This window comes from Plodia interpunctella, chromosome 4, assembly GCF_027563975.2.
Source record: "Plodia interpunctella isolate USDA-ARS_2022_Savannah chromosome 4, ilPloInte3.2, whole genome shotgun sequence".
Lineage (NCBI taxonomy): Eukaryota > Metazoa > Arthropoda > Insecta > Lepidoptera > Pyralidae > Plodia > Plodia interpunctella.
In genome coordinates, this window is record NC_071297.1 from 2251488 (window position 1) to 2272434 (window position 20947).

Here is a 20947-nt window from a genome sequence, read left to right on the forward strand (position 1 = left end):
CTTATTTTTAGATTTTGAATTTCTGTTGCTGGGGTTGTTGCTTTGTGTTTGTCATTCACTCGGAGTGCGATACAACGAATGTCCATTCGGCGGTCTGTTTCCTGGGTGGATCTCATTACTTCCATTTACAATTGTTGTCATGCGTTGAAGTTTTTATAAAGCTTGTATATCTTGATTTTTCAAATGTCTCATTCTCCATCATTATTTCCTATTGTTTTTCTATATACTGTTGTTTTGACGTTGCGCTGTTTTTGGACTTGGGCCAACGCCATTTGTTTACTTGCAATACTAACTATATATCCTCGTTTTCTGTTTCCAGCGGAAGCAGTTCAGGATCGAGCTCGATGCAACACTCGTTCTCAGTGGACGAGATCCAGAAGATCCGGACGCGGCTCAAGTCGTCCAAGTCGTGCGGGGACGAGCTGGCGGCGGGCGGCGACCGCGACGACGGCGACAACTCCTCCTCCGGCGTGTCCTCCGACCAGGAGGCGCAGGCCCGCCCCGCCCCGCGCCGGGACAAAGTCTCCTTCTGCAGCTCCGTCACCGTCAAGTCCTCCAACGACGTCATCAGCACGGAGCCGGTGCACAGCTCGAGCGAGAGCCTGGCCGCGCCGCCGCCGATGCAGCGCCACAACTCGCTGACGCGGAAGCGGGCGACGGCGGCGCTGCTGCGGGGGTCGCTGGCGGGGGCGGGGCGGGGCCGGTCGGCGGCGGAGCGGCTGGGAGTGGACGTGGCCAAGGCGCCGGGGCGGCGGCGCGCGGCCGTGTCGCTGGCGGAGCTGCCGCCGCCGCCGGAGGAGGCGGGCGCGGCGGCGGCGGACGCGGAGTTGCTGGCGCCGCCGCCGCAGTTCAGCGACCGCGTGCGCGTGGTCGCCGCCCTCCCCAAGCGACTCGCCCATCTCCACTGATCTTGTGACCTTTCGTAATCGACTAAATCAAACCAAAGATTCATAGTATTTATTGTCGAGGAATTTGATGCCGATAGAAATGATTTTTATACATTCCCCCGCTGCAATTGATTGTACGTCATATGAAATCTCTCCTATGTGTCAAAATGTTATCGATGATTTCTCATACTTCTATTTCGTGCGAATCACCCCTTAAGACGCAACCGAGTGCCATTATGTCTGTTTTTATTAAAATATTTTTATATGTATCTGTAAATATTGAGAGGAGCTACTTGGGAGTAGAGTTAAAAGAGTGGGCCGCACGCGTCTTCATACAAATGTGTTTCCGGCCAAACGATGATTATGATTAAATTATATCTTAAATTATATATGAATGAAATTATTTACTGATAAATCAACGACATATATATATATTATATTTACTCTTTGCTTGCATTCGTCCAGTCGCCCGTGGGCCCGCTCTTTTGACGACTTTAGTTCGGCGCGCGCCGCCTCTATGTGTTCTCATACAAGACTAGTTTATTTTAAGTCTATTTTTCTTACTTTCCTTATTAACAATTTAAAATTCTTATATTTAAATGAGCATGACATTTTCAACAATTACATTTTCTATATCATTTTTTTCATAATTTATTATTCCTTCTAATAGATAAGAAAAGTAAGAAAGAATAGACAACGCATTAGCATTTCATCCGTTCCATTGTAAATTTGATACTAATCGAACACATCCGTGCATCGTTAGCTAGTATAGATAAATCACGACGTGGTAACACCAATTAACTTTTATATTCCATTGTCGATCGATTTTGTATCTTATTGTAATGATCTAAGACACGTTTTGCTGCCAATTTTACTTTACAATTAGGCGAGCAGACTGTACTTATGGCCTCAAATTATTTATATTGGCGTGATCAATTTTTAAATTAATCTATTTTAAATTGAAATATAAATAAGATTTTTAAGACACTTCGATATTGGATCTGCCAATATAGAAATCACGTGTCGCCACAAAAAGGTCACTGCCTATGCCTAACAACCGCTTATAAGCAGCCTAATTAGATAGACATAGTGAAACATGAACCTTATCTCAACTACAACTGAGTTCTTTTTGGCTTGCGTTCACCGACTCTATAGCAATACGATTGGAATATCCAATATTTATAACATCAATTTGAATAATTCCCTTCTAATATAAAATTCTAGTAAAATGAAGTACCTAGAGTCGAGTCAATAGCGTCAAATAGCGGTTGACTTTAGAGCCTTTATCGTATTATTAGCACAATGAAATTAATTTATATTATCGATTGTATTATTTTGTTATAATCGTCTTGTCATTATTTTAAGTTGTATAAATGTAACGTCTACTTAAGGCATAGCTAGGTAGTGGTAATTATTAGGGCAATATCGATTGATCGTAGATTACTGGCGATTGATTCTGAAGGCGATTTAAATCGATTTCGCTGTATTCACTACTTATTTCGCTGATGCAGACATGATATTGGGTAGAGCGAGAGCGATATATTGCAATTTTGTATTGTACCATTGTGTTTTGGGTTTCATTTGAATCTCAGTATCGAATGTGTAACTACAACTTGGTATACTTTCAAATGAAAATTAAATGTTTCATCACTATACTTCGTCTTTTTATTTCATTCTTAACAATAATAATTTCCTTAATATAAATAAATGCATATTTCTTACTAATTTCAATTGAAATTAAAAGTAGGTACTAATATCTCGAGACCTTCAATAAAGACCTTGAAGATAACACAAATAGGACGGCTTACCAACTTATCTGCTAATCCATGGACGGAAAGTAATCACAATCATTGCAATATGGACCTTATTCCGTTGGCACAGCGTCCAAGTAGAGAGTAACGTCGTCTATTTTCACCAACCTGCGGTAATCCACGTTCTCGCCACACATGGGACACTTGCCTTCTTCTTGTAACAGTCTGTAATAAAATTAACTTGGTTAAACTGAATAAAATTATTAATACAGTATAACAATTCAAACAGTTGTCCATCGGCCTTAATATTAACTCCACAGCCGTCAGTGACAAAACTAGCCACTAAGAGTGAACTAAGTAGGTCGGTCGACTACGTATTAATAATACTACGAAACATTTTGTGTGACAAATGACAATAACAAAACAGATCTAAACTTAGTTTAAAAAATAAACAATATAAAATATACTTACTCTTTGAACTCTGTCAATATGGCTGGGAAATCACATTCGGGACATGCAGTGAGATCATCTTTCACGATATGAAGACCCTAGAATACAATTTATATGCTATATCGATATTGTAACTAAATATTAATTGGGAAGGACTTATCCAAGACACATAAATCACTCGGGGACGGATGGCTACAACTGATAGTCTATATACAAAAAGGATTCCCATGGGAGAACTGGTTTTTTTTTTCAAAACTAAATTTCACTATTTAGATGACGTGATAATTTCTTGCAACATGAATTCCACCTATAATGCCTCGAAATGCAAGTGGAAATATCAGTCTAATTTTGGGAAATAATGTGAGAGAATAAATTACAAAAATGTAATTTCTGTCACAAGCTATTATCGTCAAAAGAGTTGAGACTTGTTGCATTCTGACAAACTGTTGCCGTCGTCGGGAGCTAATCCTAGGTACACATGGCTGGGTATCAGGACATGCTTATCATAATATTGCATTGTCAGGTAAACAGAAGCGAAGTAAATGAAATTTAATTCGTAGATTTGATTACAGACAAACATCGGGACAGAAAACTGTATTGTTTGTATATAATAAATCTTTAAATGAATTTACAAGGTTGGACTATTCATTATATAGAATAATCCTAATGCAGTCTGCATTAGGAATATTCTATTCCATTAGGTACTGTAATGTTAGAAATGTGAATAAATAAATAAAACAAAAAAGGAAGCATGTAAAAGGGTGAAGTACTAACAGTGGCAATGCAGGCGGGTATATCGGCCTCGCAGCGGCCGCAGGTGAGCTCGGCCACGGGCACGGCCGCGCCGCACACGGGGCACGGCGCCGCGGGCGAAGGCGCGGGCTCACTCCGCGGCGCGTGCCGGACCACGGATTCTATCTTCTTTACGTATTTTGGATCGATCTGAAAGGAAACCTCTAATAGCGTCATTTAAAGGTGTCATTCTTAACCCTACTAATATTATAAATGCGAAAGTTTGTGAGGATGTATGTTTGTTTCTCTTTCACGCAAAATCTACTGCAGGCATTAGACGCTCAGGAGCGATTCAAATTTACGCTTCGCTAACGGTTTGTCGGTAACGATACTTTTCGCAAAAAAAAAAAAACTTTGTCTATCATTTCTAAATGAGTTTAACGATTGTTTGTGTACGCGCGAGTACAGAGTTGGTTTGGTTGTTTTATCAACTAGTGATTTAGAAAGTTTTTTAAAGAGAAAATAAAAGTGATATTTTTTTATGGTAAGTATTTCTAAAACAGCATACATATACAAAATCATTCTAAATAATTCGTGTTAAACATTTTTTGGCAATAACTATTTGAATAGTAAAGATTTTCTTTTGTAATAAAAAACAAAGCACAACGTACGCACCGTCCACCAGCTTAAAAAATCGCCATTTCGTTTTGTTCGTTTGTAGATTGCCGTATGGCTAGGCCTGCTGGGCGGATTGTTGTGAAATTTGGTACGGGGGTAGAATATAACCTGGTTACAGATAAGGTACTTTTCATCCCAAAATTCCCACGGCAGCGAAGCCCCGGGGTTAGCTAGTTAGAACTAATTAAGTGCTTTGTGGTACTTTGTTATAGGTGCTGAATGTATGGAACACATTTTAAAACACAAAACAAAAATTTTGTACCCATTCAATGCAAATAAATACTTTCTTTCTTTCTTTGATTTTGACTTTATCATACAGATCTATGATTGGGTTTTAAAGTTTTATATCAACAGAGCTTAACTATGGACTAAAACGATTTTACAAACTATTTTTTTTACTAATAAGAAATATTTATAATTATTTATTTAGAGCTACTAAGGGTTACCTTCATTATTATCATTAGGTTTTAAGTTAACTTGTCCGAATCATTGCGCCATCTAGTTCTTGGCTTAACCGGTATCCTCCTATTAGACCCATTAGACCCATGAGATGGTTACCCCCAGGAACGGTTGGTTTGACATTCGATGCACATTGGACAGACCTGTGATCTATATTCTGGCTGCATCAGGACCCTGGCCCAGTGGTACGCCTGGTGCTTGAGGCCCGCTCGACTGCATTCGATCACGGTCGATGTTAGGATGGATACTTGGTCTAAAAAATTATTAAGTCGTCAAAAATACAACAAAAACTTTAGTCGTGTATTACAATTAATGTAACTTAGAAAATATACTTATATCTATTTAGAAATCGGCATTCAAAACGATAGGAAATAGTGTTATTACTGTATAGATGTCATACGAGGCATCTAAGGGATACATTGACTTGTGCACCATAGCGACGAACAGTTTGTTGACTAGAGGTGCTGGTGGCGCCACCTGCATTAAATTTCACATAACATTTCCAATACAAGATAATAAAGTAGCATTTAAAACTCACGTTGTTGCGAGGGGAAGAAGGACACGTCGTTGGCGGTGCGTATGAGCAACCGCGCAGCCAAGTCGTGACGGCCGCGTTTCACATGCGTGCGCACCTGTTTAAGATGAAAATGTATAAAAATGGCAACTTTTGCCATGGTCGGTTTCCGGGTGGATTAAATATTTTCCCGCTCTTTCGTGCTTCAAACGGCACGTTATTGGTTGCACACACTAGCGCCACCGTCATTACACACTCATTTATCCCTTTACTTCTTTTTTTTAAATCGATACTCAAAACAATAGGGAATATTACTGCAAGGATAAATTTTATATTTTTTCGTGGATTTCTTGCGCAGCGACTAAGGGATACATAAGACGTGGAATCTGATAGACACCATATCATTGCCTATGAGGGTTGAAAATTTTCAGCCATATCTTTAAAATTTTAAGGTTGTTCTAACGCTGACCCTGTGCTTCGCGGCGTCGCAGTCTCGAACGCAACCGGCAACACGTAGAGATGAGTAAGAGTCACCGGTATGAAGGAGTGTAGTGGCATTGGCGCTGCTCATGTCTCTGGATACGGGCAGCACGTCGAACTTCGCAGCCACTCTACAATTGCTTTGAGTCAAGGAGTTCGTAAATCAACTGGAGAATCAAAGGTCGGTCGGCTGTGGAACGAGACAGAGACGTAGAGTAGTTACCAGTATGTAGGAGTGCAGCGCGACGATGGCGCGGCGCATGTCCCTGGGCACCGGCAGCGCACGCGCACGCAGCGCCGCGCTCATGCCGCGCAGCACGCAGCGCGCCTCGCGGTAGCGCGTCGCGCGGCACTCCGCCCCCGCTATTATCACCTGCCCGCAATCATAAAGCTTTTCATTAGGGTAAATCCGTAATAAAAAAACGATACCTATCCATGTTACTCCTGAAGACAGACTTTTGCGGCGCACCCCTTTAGTCCGGTAAAACCATAATAAAAAGTAACCTTTGTTACTCCTTACAGCAGTATGAACCTAATCAGCAATCATTAGCACCATTACATTAACTTTAATTAACGAAGTAATCAGTCAGTGTTCTCACGATATTTTCCTTCGCCAGATGAGAGTTTCGTCTATCTCTATGCCAAATTTCATCAAAAATGTATTGAATTTGTTCATTACAAACAAAAAACAAATCTTTTCTCTTTATAATATTACTAGCGACCCGCCCCGGCTTCACTCGGATAAAACCATAACATAAAGTAACCTATATTACTCCCGAAGGTTTCGTATATCTCTTTGCTTTTCTTTCATCTTTTGCTCTTGAATTTCATCAAATCGGTAACCGAATAATTTTTAAGTCTATTCATTACAAACAAAACAAAAACAAAAATACAAATCGTATACTAAATCCAGTATACAGTATTAGGTATATAAATATGACCAATACCGCAGTTTTGGCCGCTTCCGCGAACTGCCTCTTGGCCATGTACAGCCGGAACAGGTGGCGGGGCTCCCGCGGCGTGCCGTCCGTCTCGCCCAGGAGGAATTCTATCAACCTACAACGCAAACAATAGGTTACATGACTAATTTGGGTGACTATTCGAAGGCCCCTATATTATTAGAAAACATCAATGAAAAAATACTGTGATAATCACAATACTATGTGATTTTATTTTTGTTATATCTTTCAAAGATATTACAAAAATAAAATCACATAGTATTGTGATTACATTTTGGACTCGTCCAAATGCTTCATGCTAAAATGGTACTCTAAGGTGACGTCACGAAAGATACCTTTAATAATTGCGTTTATGGTGATGACTTCTTTATAAAAGTTGTTTTAAAATTTAGGTTTTTTATGATCTCAAGTTTATTTTTATAATTTTATTACCTATATTTTTAATGGACTTTCCAAGCAAACTTGAATACTTTATACATATAATGATCCAATGACATTGTGATTGGATCTTAAATATATACTTTTATAAACAGAGCACACATAAATATGTGTTACAATCAAATGATTGTAACGGTGTGAATTTCGACTGTGGATCGTTATTGGCTTTACACGGTTGAATGTCAACGTCACTGTCACTTGACAGGGCGGTGTTGATATCGTACGAAGTGATTTTATTTTGTTGTAGATGTCCTTAGTTTGCGGAGACCACATTCCCGCACTTGAACCTTCATCCGTATACCTGTTTACTAGCTCAGTAGTATAAAAAATATATAATTAGCTACAAACCTCCTAGTCAACCTGTCGTCGTCGCTCGCCGCCGCGGCATCGATCGCAATGCTGATTGCCTCATTCTCCTCCTCCTCAGACCCGCCAGTCTTTAGCAAATGAGTCATCGCCTTCCCGTGCTCCCCCGCGTGGAAGTAGAACTTCCCGGCCAGAAGGTGATTCTTCTCACCTTCGAAATGTAGCGCTAGACTCTTGAAATCCTCGGGCCTAGCTTGCGAAGTCTGTCCACGGAAGATTTGACTTTAACGATAATAATAGAAGGCAATCTATACTATATTACTTAACGAAAGTTTGTACAAAATGTACTCGACTAGGATGTGTGTGATATGTAATAGGGAACTTTTATTTACTAGTAAAAAAAACACCACAAACAATACAAAGAAAATATTACACAACCAAGTGTTGATCCATGTTGGTAATATCGTGCAGACTTAAAGTGACTATAGTTTTCACTTCACAAATCAACTTACTTGTATCAAAATCTCTCCATACAAGTGCAACTTGCCATTCTTCCTCGCCAACTGAAACGCTTCATCATAACACAACGACATCACTAAAAACTTAATCGCCGACGACTGATCGTCACTATTCTGGAAATAGTTGGCCACCATTTTGGCTCCCTGAACTGACTTCGTTTCCTGTACCAAGTTGACCGCTTCATCTATATCGTCTAACTTTTCGAGATTCAAACGTATCGCGGATTCAAAATCTTGCGCTTTCAAATAAGATTTCAGAGCATCGTGGTACCGGCCTTCGGCTTCTTTCGCTCTCGCGTATTGTATGTGTATGCTCGGCGAGTTAATTTTCGGAAGTAAGGCTTCCACTTTGAGCCAGGACTTCAGTTTTATATATAGCGAAGCAGCTTTTTCCGTATTTCCCGCGTGATCGTACAAAGCGGCTGCATGACTGTATTGTTTTTCTTCTTCTAGAAGTTGGGCACAGTCTTTAAGTAACATGGTGTCTTGGGCGTGTTTCATGGCCATAGTGACCCCCCGCACTATGTCCCCGCACCGGATACACATTCGCGCGATGCCCGCTTCGCATTTGTCGTTGTGCGCTTTGACCTTTATGTCGTCTGTGTCGCTCGTCATCAAACTCTTTTCGTAGTTCGCCAGTGCTTCGTGGTAGTCTGCCCTGTAACAAATTGTTACAATACAGGATATATTACGTTTTCACTTCGAAAATACTTTATCGATTATCTTTAAATAACTAATGGTATTTTAGTTGGAAAACTGCTGCCTTTCAATTTCAATCTCAAGTCCCTAAAATCACGGTCAGTCACGACCCTTAGTCACGAGTATACGACTATGATAACTTCAATCATTGATGTTTCTTTTGACACATTTTACTATAGTTTTAATAGAAAAACCATGTATAAACATAATATATATAACTAACGTGAGTTCCAAATGCTGCGCCCTATTGAGTGTGAGATCGTGAGCTCTGCGCGGACAAGCGTCGGCCGCGATCGCAGCCGCGCGCGCCCAGTCTCCGCGCGCCGCGTGCAGCTCCAGCGCCGCGTGCGCCGCGCCCGGCGCTGTCTCCAGCCAGCGCACGGCCGCGTCGCCCTTGCCCACGCATGCGCATAGCACGCCGCTGAAATGTCAAGTCAAATCAACGATCTATTCACTAATTAGATCTTTACAATTAGTTTTTTTTTGTCAAATTTTTAGTCATCTTAGCTGCGCCCCGGGGCTTCGCTCCCGTGGGAATTTCGGGATAAAAATACCCTATGAGTTATTCCATTCGATACGATCCACATCGCTGCCAGTTTATTATCGTTATCGGCAAACCGTTAGCGAAGCGTAAATTTTAATAGCTTCTAAGCGTTTGACACTTGGCTAGATCTGCAGTAGATTTCGCGTGAAAGAGTAACAAACATACCCACATACACGTCGTGACAAACTTTCGCATTTATTATATTTCGCATTAGTAGGATTTGTCAAAAGGGAACGAAGTCTGGCATTACGGAACGACCAGTGAAAAACGTCCAAAGAAACTCATTTCATATTGTGATAGGGATATTACGCTAGTTACCGTTATTGTTTGTTATATATATCTAGTATTATAAGTCCGTAACATAATTACGGTAAATAAAAAGAAACTCGAACGAAAACGATGAAACCTTACCACAATATTGATAGATCTTCTATATGAGCCGCGTCTTCTAACGCCCAAACCATTGCTACGTCACTCAGTCTAGTGTACACTCTGATTGCTGAAAATATACGAAAAACAATTACAATCGTTCACATTAAACATTGTCACGGAACAACCAAGCAACACTGATCGGTTGTGATTTTACGACTGACCGCCTGCTTGACATCAACACCTTTTGGGAATGCCGTTGATGCCTATCAGCACGCCTGTTGCTTTTAATATAGTTACCAAAGTCCCTGTTGAGTTCAGCGACGGCAGCTTCCGCCAGCTGCCGCCAGACGTCGCTCTCATCAACCGCGTCGCAGAACAACCAAGCTTCACTGAAGCGACGTAGGAGTATCAGTTTCTCGATGTGTTTCTTCTGGTTGGCTAGTCTCTTTTCTGAATCCGCGTCGGCTAATCCGCTCGTGTTGTGGGAGTCGAGAGGGATTTTCATTACGCTGAGAAAATACAGAAAAATCAACAAAGTATATCAACACCAAAAGACTTTTTTTTTACCTTATAGTAGCAACATTTTTATCTAAATTACTGTCTGCGCACCGGAGCTTCACGCTTCACTTCAAAATTTTGGGATAAAAAGTACCCTATATTCCCTGAATACCAAAATTCATTCAAAACCGGCCTTAGCAATAGATTTTGCGCGATTAAATAACAGACATCGTAATACACGCGCCCCGGGGCTTTGCTTCCGTGGGAATTTCGGGATAAAAAGTACCCTACGTGTTATTCCAAGTTTTTTTTTCCCGTGTTCCAAATTTCATAACAATCGGTCCAGTAGATAAAAGAGATAATAAACAAACGAACTTTAAAAGAAATAACAAACACGTTACTTTCGCATTTAAAATATTAGTTGGGATACACTATTTTTTAACTTTCAAGCGGTGGTAGTCACTGGACTAGGCGTCTTAATCACTGGATTAAGATGCCCGTATGTCACCTAAAGGTCCCAGGTTCTTATCATTCTCGTGTCACACATCTCACATGTAGTATAATAGTATTCATGGACAATCACTTCATTTCCTTGAAGGAAAACCGCACACTGTTCAGTTCACTATTGTGATTGCGAATACTTGCCACTAGATGGCGGTATTCGTAAGGAGACAAGAATAGACAAAATATACTCACGTCCCTCCATTAGCATAGCAATACACATCGCCGGAGAACAAAATAAGCGGTGTCTGACCGACGAGGATGCTCGTGGTAGCAACGAAATCGATGTGAGAGCCGTCTATAGAGTTGGCCGCGTAGTAGTACGTCTCTATGGTCTCGTCTGTGTGGATTATGAACACGTTGCGGTCTGACAGACAGATGTCCCAGATCACGCCACTGGAATGTAATTATATTTTACAGAGATGTCATTTTGCCACAAGTTTACGTAATATAGAAATCATGTCCGTGCAGTAAACCGTTGCGTTTCCTCGTTGGGACCCCGATTTTGTTTCACCATCAGGTTTTACTTCGGCCTAAGTAGCGTTTGAGTTTATACTGTAGCGGGAGTCAAGTGATTATGCTCGATCACCAGCGCAGGGAAGATCTTCCCGCCAGGCTAGGTGTTGCGCTTTGGTTTAGGCTTGTTAGCATCCGGTAGTGATTCGACAGTAGTGCCATCTGTCCGTAGATGTCGTGAATCACTTGTGTGGCTTATAATTCGTTGCGTTTGGTCGGCTTTTTACATCTGCGGCATTGTGCATTCAATTCATTTCAAACAACAATACATTATTTTCTCATTTTAATATTAGTATTATGGTCACCGGAGCGTGGGCGCGCGGCGCGCGAGCGCGCAGAGCTCGGCCGCGGCGGGCGCGAGCACGAGCACGCGCGCGCGCACGTCCCGCACGCACGCGCGCGCGCCGCCGATGTCGCAGTGCAGCGACACCAGCGCCGCCGAGTGCTTGTGGCGGCTGGACGCGCGCCACTCCTCCACGCCGAAGTATTCGATGTGGCCTTGCTGGGAGCGAAAACTTTATACTACTAACCGCTGATGGTCCGACGGAAATCCATTCCGAATCCGAATAACTATGAATTTAATGGCGTGAAAAAATGTCTAGCCAGACACAAATAAATTATTTCTCATTGAATGCTTTTATTTAGCTCATGGCTTGGTTTAGTGAAACTTAACATTTGTTTGATTTAACAAACTTTCACATTTTTTATTATTAGTAGATTACATTATATGTACAAAAGTGTCATTAATAACGGTAAATGAACTTACATCAGTAATGAATATAAACAGGTCCCCGGTGAGATGTATGTCGACGATGTTAGCGTCCTGCATGTGAGGGAGAGGGAACATCATGGCTTCCCTTTCTGGGTGGGCGCTCTCTGGAGGCTGGTCTATCTGTATGTCATTATTAAATTCATAACAATCGTCATTCAAATAAAATATAATTGAAAACATATTTGGAGGATAATAAAATGCTGATTATTTCTAATAAGCATTTTATTGCATTGCTCGTCTCTCTGACAGCCGAAAATGGCCCTTAATATGATTACAATATGGATTAATATCCCACACTCACTTCAGGCAGCATTTAGACGATATTAGACCTTAATACAATGGCATTAGAGACTCTTTCCCTTTGACTCACCACATGCAACATCGCCCGACCTCCGAACATCGCCGCGGCGTAATCCCCAGAGAGTCTCATGACGTCCACTGCTGCAGCGTACTGCCTCCTCACCGCTGACCCTCCCCCCAGGGGGTAGAACCACGCATGCGCGCCGGTCACACAACACACGTGGGAACCGCCCAAGGCGATCACGCTTGGCTCTGTTGGCACCGAGTAGGTTGCTAGGGCTATCGGTTCCGCTGTCGAAAGAAAATTAAGTTACATTATACAGGTACAACAATGCACGCGACAAAAGATTTTACGTATCTGCTTTGAACTGCGTAATAGATGACTTATAGGTCATTTTGCATGCAAACTATAGGTAGTGTATTTACAGGTCAGGTTTCATACAATTCGCAAAATGTCCAACGGTCGAAAAATATCCAGTTGCAGAATGTCCAGTTCGTAAAATGTCCAAATCGCAGAATATCGCATTTTGCGACCGCCGAACATTTTCAGATCCAGAGGGCATCCTGCACCCAAACAGCATTAACGGTAAAACAGACGCTAAGGCAAGCACTTTCTACTCTGCTATAAAACAGACACACTCACATTTATTGAGAGCGTCCATGTCTTCCCCAACAGCAATGCACTGGTACACGGTGCACTCGGTGAGACTAGTCAAGGTGATGGCCCGGGTGCCGTAGACAGCGTGCAGCGGCGGGAGCGCGGTGACATACACGCTGAGACAGGCTCTGCCGGCCGCCGCTAGCAGTCGCCCGTCTCCGCTCCACGCGCAGCGCTCGGCGCCGCCGCCCGGGGTCACTGACCCCACCACCTCGCCGCTGTTCCACACCGATATTAGTTTTAATCTGAAAACAATTGTGCGTTATATAGTCGACTGTGTATCAAGTTAAACCGCATAGATCTTTATGCCGCTGTAACAGAGGTGTGATTATTCGTCCTAATTTCACGTCAAAACAGATCAGTGGATTGTATTGAAGTGATTTTGGGTGTTCTATAGAACTGCGGAGTGACATAGGCTATTTTATGCTTAGCTATTTTAATCCCTGGCAAAAGACCACCTGGCCGCCCTCGACGAAAGTGGTTTGAAGATATAAAGGATTGAATCGGACTTAGATACAACCAACTTAAAATAGCGGCCCAAAGCCGCGAGGGTTTCCATATGCTGACCTCCCAAACTTCAATTCGAAGATGGCACCCCATGCTGATGATTTTAAATGATATCCAAAAAATAACTTTCCATCATTTACAATTTGGCATTTATAATGTTAATATACTTACTGTCCATCCCCGCACGACGCAGCTTGACCATTACAAACTGTAACATCAGTCAGATTCTCCTTATGGTTCTTCACTTGGAACAACTCTTCCCCCACCTCCTTGATATGGGTGGATATGGCTATAATGAACCCTGCGCTGAAACCGATCAGTATGTAGCCGTCTCCGTACCACTTGTACGAGACTATGGAGCCATAGCGTTGTTGGAATGCCAGTTCGATTGGGTTCTCTGGGTTTAAGAGGTTGTATAGGTATAGTGTCCGCTTGCCGACTATGAGGCTTATCTAAAAAGGAATAGAAATCTTTATTAATTTTTTGTCTCTCTTTCTTTTCAGTATATGACACGGAAATAACGTGACAAAATAAAAAACCTTACAATAACATTACATTAGAATAACTTAATAACAGATGTCTGAATAGGCACAAAATTTGTCAAGTCTATCTGTCGCCTAATCACAGTTAAAACACTGGGCTGATTTTGATGAAATTTACAATAGATATAGTTAATGACAACAGCAACTTATTGCCAACACTGATGTCGCCTAAAGATGTCTGACATGACAACAACTAAAGAAAAATATGATTGGTTTGAAACTAACAGTATTTTCGCCGGCAACCCTCTCATCAGTCTTCATCTCCGAGAACTGCAAATCGTTGGGCGTGTCCCGGAGAGAGATCATGCGCAATGTGTCCCCGTCCGAATTGTTTATGGATAGAGTTTTATCTTCAGACGCGAGGACTAATATGCTGTCCTTGTTCCACGCGGCGCAGGTTATTTTCTTTGTGTGCTTGCCTATCATTGGTATTCTCCTGGAACACAAAAGATTTCGACATATACCAATCCGTACTGAACCCGCATGGTGGTTCAGAAAGAAAAAAATAAATGTACATACATATTGGTGCTAAGTGAGTATAAAACTGGGAATAGCATATTATGAATTTTACCCCCAAATTCTCATGGGAGCGAAGTCCCAGGGCATATAGTGAATAGTCATATCTTACATAGTACAGTAGTTATACCTATGTATAACTAATGTACTGACTTACGAAAATAAATAAATTTAAGGTTTAAAATTATCAATGAAAAATCTTAAAACATGACTCTCAACAAATCACATCATGCTATTTCCAGTTTCACTAATGATGTTCATTACTAAATAATAATTTATTTTTATAATACCAAGCAGGCAAAAAGGGAAGCAGCGGCCACCTGATGGTAAGTGGTCACCGCAGCCTAAGGACGACTGCAATGCCAGGGGTGTCGCACGCGTGTTACCGACTTTTTCACCTAGGGTCTTTTGCCACAGCACCCTGTAGTAATTACTGCTCCTCTCACCCTTCAAATCAAACCGAAACAAAACAATGCTGTTTAGCAGCAAAACTATATGAGAGTCAAAGGTATGGTTTTATGATCTTACTTAGTTGTGTGATGATTGTACAATGCTAGGTTCCCTTTTTGTGTCCCAATTGCAAGCAAAGGCTCTCCATATGCCCAAGCAAGACAAGATGGCGGTTCTCTGAGGCCGGTCTCTATGTTCATCCGTTTGTTCGCGTGACATTCCCATAACAATACAGAGTTACTGTTAGGAGTTATGATGGCTAAATAATCTCCATCATTATCCCATTCCATGCCTGCACATAATCTGAAATAAAAATAAAGAGATTAAAAAAAAATAATTTTGTTTGGATTCATTTGCCCTAAAATATAGATGCTTGATATCCTCCATAATCCCATGGCCCATACAAGCCACGCCATCATTCACAAAATCAGAGCTAAAAATATTAATTTTAATTTTAAGCTTTTCAATGGATTGTCACAGTTATTAAGCTACCAGACAGGGATGCAATACTTGTATAATTTCAAAAACATACAACATTTACTTCGATAACTATGCATTTCTGCAAGTGCTCCCCCAACTCCATCTCCCTCCTTAACCATATTTCGGTACAGCAGAAGAAATACAATTGAGCCTAATTTTACCCTTGCAACTTCATCCTCTCCAGCAACTGTCCAGAACGATCATGAATAGCGACTGTCGCATCAGTCCCGGTGGTAGCAATGAGAGACCGTGATTCCCCCTTCTGCCACAAGAAGTACAACTCCCCCAGGCCATGAGGCTGGTCAATTGTGTATAGCAACTATAACAAAAACAAGAACTAATTTAGGTACCTAATAGAAGGTACAATGCGGCAAAGAAATACTACTGCCCCATCTACATTCTGGAAATTTGATATCTTTTTATAAGTCTGACATGAGATCCTAAATCTAAAAAATATATTTACCTTAGGTGTGGTCATTTTCAATAAGTTTTCTATAATAAATACTCTGAAGATGATATATTTTCACAAACTCCCATCTTTTAAAAGTTTTTTTTGCATTAAGATTTTGTTACTGTTTTCGACTTGGTTGCTAAGCAACAAATAAAATAGCAATCAATCAACGTTCATGTCAATGTCAACTTTAATTTAATCATATCTACTTCTAAATTCCAAACACTTTGCAATTTTACTTTTTTACTTATTGTTTGCTATCTGGTTGCAAGTCTGCAAGCATCGCATCAACTTTCGCAATAACGCTGCCTCTATAACAAAAACATAATAAATTATTTTAGCTAAAACCCAAGCAACCATTTATAAATTTGACACGAATATAAATATGAAGCATGGAATAGAGAGTATACATTTCTACACATTTATCGCGCCAGAGTACAGCACTATATGTTAGGTACACAAAAGCTTTGCCGCCTTTTGCTGTCGATTAAAACGTTTATTTTAGAGTACTTTATCAATCCTCTACATTATGTAAGCATTCGCTTGTGAAAATATACAACAATATAGAATATATTCGGGTGCCGAAATATTGCGAAAAATTGCGTTTTCCATAAGATAAAAATGTTCGAAAACTATGGGATACGACTCAGGTTGTAAAATTTTCGAGCCAGTAAATTGTCGAAAGAAGCTCGGATCACTTCACAGGTGAAGACTTATTAAAATATGAACTTCATAAAGTTAAGATCTTCAGTCAAAACCAAGTTTGTTTCAGTTTATGACCACAGTTGACCAAATAATGCAGAACATAACCTAAATACACATAGTGTTAGTATTTTCAGGATAATGCACTAAATCCTTCCTTTTTCCTTTAAACTCGCACGATTGCGTTCAAGTTATTTTTGGTCATTAATCTACAAAAATATTGAAAGTTGCCTCTATTGGCAATGTTTGTGTACCTTAGTTGTACCAGTAGCGCCATCTGCGCTGTGCTTTGCGTAATATGCCCAATAGTAGAAGTGACTACCTACATGTTATCTGTGCTACCTACTGATTCCATGTGAAGTTACAGACTGTCAAGAAAATAAATGATGGCACTGTCTTCTGCTGGCTGGCAACACTGGGTGTGAGTCAAACAAAATGTTTACTGGGCGACATATCCATGTCATATAAATTTTATTGTTGTCATTGTCATTTCGGTTAAATAATAATTATTTGAAAGGTTATGTCGATTTATTTTTACAATTTATTATTTCACACGAAACTATATTAATCGTTTTATATATTATAACTAAAGTAATAACTAATTTAATTTCTGTCTAGAATGACTCTTAATTTTAAAAAGATACTAGTTGATAAGGTAAGCTCAGGTATATTTTTTATTAAAAAATAATAATTTAATATTGTAAATTATATGATCATGTATAAACGTTGTACTATAATGCTAATTCATAATATCTCGATGTGTGGAAAGAAAATTATGCTATAAAATACTACCGACCTGGCCCGGACCCGCACGGGATCATGTATGTACAACTCGTACGAATCAACTGTGCACTCCGCTGGAATGTGACTCCTTAGGCGCGAAGTGCAGAGTTAATTCGTACGGGTTGTACGCAGAAAACTTTGGGAATAAAATGTCTAATTATAAATAAAATAAATATATGTATAGAAATATAAATAAATTTATAATTATAAATAAATATATTAGGGCAAATCACACAGAATGAGCTAACCCCAAAATAATTTCGTGACTTCTGTTATGGGATACAAACTCAATGTTACAAATTTTTATGACAAATACATATATAGACAAACATCCAAGACCCGGGCCAATCAAAACAAGACCATTGTCCATCATGACCTGTCACACTTTCAAAAACAAATTGTTGAGTGATACATAGATTGTGATTTCAGGTGATAAAGTTTTATTTCACCTGAAATCACTACCTCTATTACTACCACTTCTTATATTTCTACCACAATTTACTTTCATAATGTTTTCATTATTACAGGTTTATCCACATATCCTTGATAAGAAAGCCCTTATACCAAATTTAAGGAGCACTCATGCAATATACAAACATAATGAGAATAACTTTATAATAAGTTTGCCAAATAATATACAATCTGAACATCACTCAAAAGTATCTGCCACAGCATCTGAAAATATTCAATTAAGTATAGATAAGGAAACAGTATTAAAAAATGTCCTTACTGACTTCACTACTGATAATACAAATCCAAAAGTAAGCGAACAAAGAATTGTTATAGATTTTAGCTCTCCAAATATTGCAAAACCCTTTCATGTGGGTCATTTAAGGTCAACTATCATTGGTAATTTTGTTGCAAATATTCACAAATATTTTAATGACCAAGTTACTAAAATAAATTATTTAGGTGATTGGGGTACACAATTTGGTCTGTTGCAATATGGAATGCAACAAAATAATATAGATGTAAATACTCTTAAGGATAATCCAATAAAACTCTTATATGAAACATATGTCAGTGCCAACAAATTAGCTGCAACAGATGAAAATGTGCAAAAGTTAGCTAGACAATATTTCTCTGATATAGAACAAGGGAAAGCAGAATTAGAAGGATGGAAGATAATAAGAAAAGTAACTGTAGATGAATTGGCAAAAATATACCAAAGATTAGGAATACAGTTTGATGACTACCACTGGGAGTCAGACTATAATGGTGGAGCTATAAAAGACGTTATTAATTTATTAGAAAAAGAAAATATTATTAGACCTGATGTAGATGGTAAGAAAATAGCAACAGTAAATAACAGGGATGTTACTGTATTAAAGAGTGATAACTCAACATTATATATATCAAGAGATATAGCTGCATTATTGGATAGATATCAGAAGTATCAATTTGATAAAATGTTGTATGTAGTCGACAATGCCCAAACTGACCATTTTGCTTGTCTGGTAGATATTGTTAAAAGAATAAACAAGAAGTGTGCTGAAGGCTGTGAACATATTAAATTTGGTAGAATCAAGGGTATGAGCACAAGAAGTGGCAATGTGGTTTTTCTGGATGATATATTAGAAGAAGCAAAGATGAAAATGTATGAAAAACAGCGGAAATCAAAAAGTAAGGTTTTGTTGCTTATTTGATTTTCAGAACATTATTGTCACACATTGTACCTATCCCAATAAATTTTTTAACTGTGCAAATTTCAATAAGAAAATTGTAATTATTGGAATACATACTGAAATTAATGGATACGTTATCACTTTATCAGTGTAAAAAATCTTTACTATTTTTGTGTTTAATTCTAGATACTAGAAGCAGTGCCATGAATGAAGAAACTTGTGACTGCCTGGGCACAACAGCAGTCATCATCAATGATCTCAAACAGAGGAGACAAAAAGACTATGTGTTTGACTGGGACAGAGCTTTACAGAGTGAGGGAGACAGCGGGATCAAACTACAATATCTCCATTGCAGACTATGGAGCCTGGAACAAAACTGTGGTGTTAAAATACCAGATATTTGCGAACCTGGTTATTTGAAGGAAGAAGTGATTGGTGATGTGGTGGCTGAAATTGTCAAGTTTGAAGATGTATTGCATAGAGCACTTGTAGAACATGAAGCCTCTATTATAGTGAATTACTTGTTTCGGTTAGCTAAGCATGTTAATAGGATGTTTAATGAGTTAAAAGTAAAGAATGTGGAGTCAAATTTAGCTGCACAAAGGTTACTTGTGTTTCACTCAGCCAGACGTGTAGTAAAAACTGGACTGGAGATATTAGGCGTCAAGCCACTAATGGAAATGTAACATGCCTAATATGTACTTATTGCAATTTGTATATTACATTTTGTTGTTATTAAATTTATTTTTATGTTTTCAGTGTTTCTACTGAACTGTCCTTTTAACACTATTTATTTATAAAAAATGCCGAAAAGGGTTCTACTATAACTAACTGCTTAGAGCCTAATTATAGAGCAGAGAGAGTTGGGCGTAGCGTAATTAAGCAACTGCCGTCATAAAGTTTATCTTCGTCACTGTCCGGTCCTTATGATAGATATAAAAAGGGCCGCGGGTTAAGCCCGTAGCCCGGATATGCAGATGCACCATGCAAACCCGACCCGTAGACTCGGGGTCAAACCCGGAGGGGTTTATTTACATTTAAATGTAAAAAACATTAACATTCCCTTATATTAATAAATTTTTCATATTAAAAAATATGATGTGTGTCTGGTCTACTTTTAAATTAGACAAGCAGCCCAGCCCTAAGCGTAATAGATTACATTTGTAATCCAATTAATGATTAGATTCAAATCAATCAGAATTAAGTAGATACCAACTTAGATTAGGTACTAAATGATCTAAGGCACAGAGTACTTTCTACTTATAATGAAATAGAGACCTATCTCAGCGCCTTGAAAAGGAAACACATAAATACTGCCATCTATGAATAAGGCATGACAACTTTTCCACAATCTATATATGTATAGGTTCTATATGTGCACCGTAGCTGTACTATACATACCTACATAGTAAAACTCCATATACCTAGTTATTTATTTTATAAGGGATCGGAAAATGTGATTTCTTTATTGTAAACAAAAATATCAAGTTTACAATAAAAAAATACATAATAAAAATATAAGAAGTAAGCAATTAAAAACAATTTATTCATGTTCAATACGTTGTCCTGATAGTATAATAAATAATGAACATAAGGTTGACAATAATAATAATATCTACTTATCAACTGTTTACTCAATATAATAATAAATCAGGATGCTTACGAAACATAACAACATCACACCAGACTTCAAAATCTTAGTGGTTTTTCAATTGCAGCTTAAAATATGTTTTTATTTTTGATTTTTAAATATTATACTCATAACCGACCAGACCATACACTACAAGGGTTTCGTCTGACCTATTAAAACAGAAGATTGGCATATTCTGATTTATGTGGAAAATTATATCATCACCACA

The 20947-nt window shown here is 39.2% G+C and overlaps 3 protein-coding genes across 13 annotated transcripts in view; 2 read left to right on the forward strand and 1 right to left on the reverse strand.

Moving 5' to 3' along the window:
- Prosap (prosap) overlaps window positions 1–2542 on the forward strand; it is a 165910-nt gene extending 163368 nt beyond the window's left edge. For 10 of the 11 annotated variants that reach the window (XM_053770166.2, XM_053770169.1, XM_053770170.1 and 7 more), the window contains one exon: window positions 320–2542. In XM_053770166.2, coding sequence (XP_053626141.1) covers window positions 320–908 — 589 coding nt within the window. In that variant the 3' untranslated portion in view covers window positions 909–2542. The remainder of the gene's footprint in view (window positions 1–319) is intronic. The other variant, XM_053743540.1, reaches the window with a different exon arrangement.
- On the reverse strand, window positions 2530–16271 carry Oseg6 (Outer segment 6). The gene is made up of 22 exons (XM_053770163.2): window positions 15991–16271; window positions 15689–15846; window positions 15126–15350; window positions 14307–14517; window positions 13711–13991; window positions 13018–13277; window positions 12445–12665; window positions 12069–12194; window positions 11608–11804; window positions 10982–11182; window positions 10085–10296; window positions 9827–9914; window positions 9095–9292; window positions 8167–8830; window positions 7697–7917; window positions 6899–7007; window positions 6175–6324; window positions 5496–5589; window positions 5101–5210; window positions 3863–4030; window positions 3110–3186; window positions 2530–2863 (listed from the first exon to the last, which is right to left on the reverse strand). The coding sequence occupies exons 1-22, from the start codon at window positions 16003–16005 to the stop codon at window positions 2752–2754; spliced, it is 4098 nt and encodes a 1365-aa protein (XP_053626138.1). The 5' UTR covers window positions 16006–16271; the 3' UTR covers window positions 2530–2751.
- A 903-nt stretch (window positions 16272–17174) lies between these two features.
- Window positions 17175–19842, forward strand: ArgRS-m (Arginyl-tRNA synthetase, mitochondrial). The gene is made up of 3 exons (XM_053744396.1): window positions 17175–17335; window positions 17991–19086; window positions 19275–19842. The coding sequence occupies exons 1-3, from the start codon at window positions 17300–17302 to the stop codon at window positions 19772–19774; spliced, it is 1632 nt and encodes a 543-aa protein (XP_053600371.1). The 5' UTR covers window positions 17175–17299; the 3' UTR covers window positions 19775–19842.
- Window positions 19843–20947: the final 1105 nt, after the last annotated feature.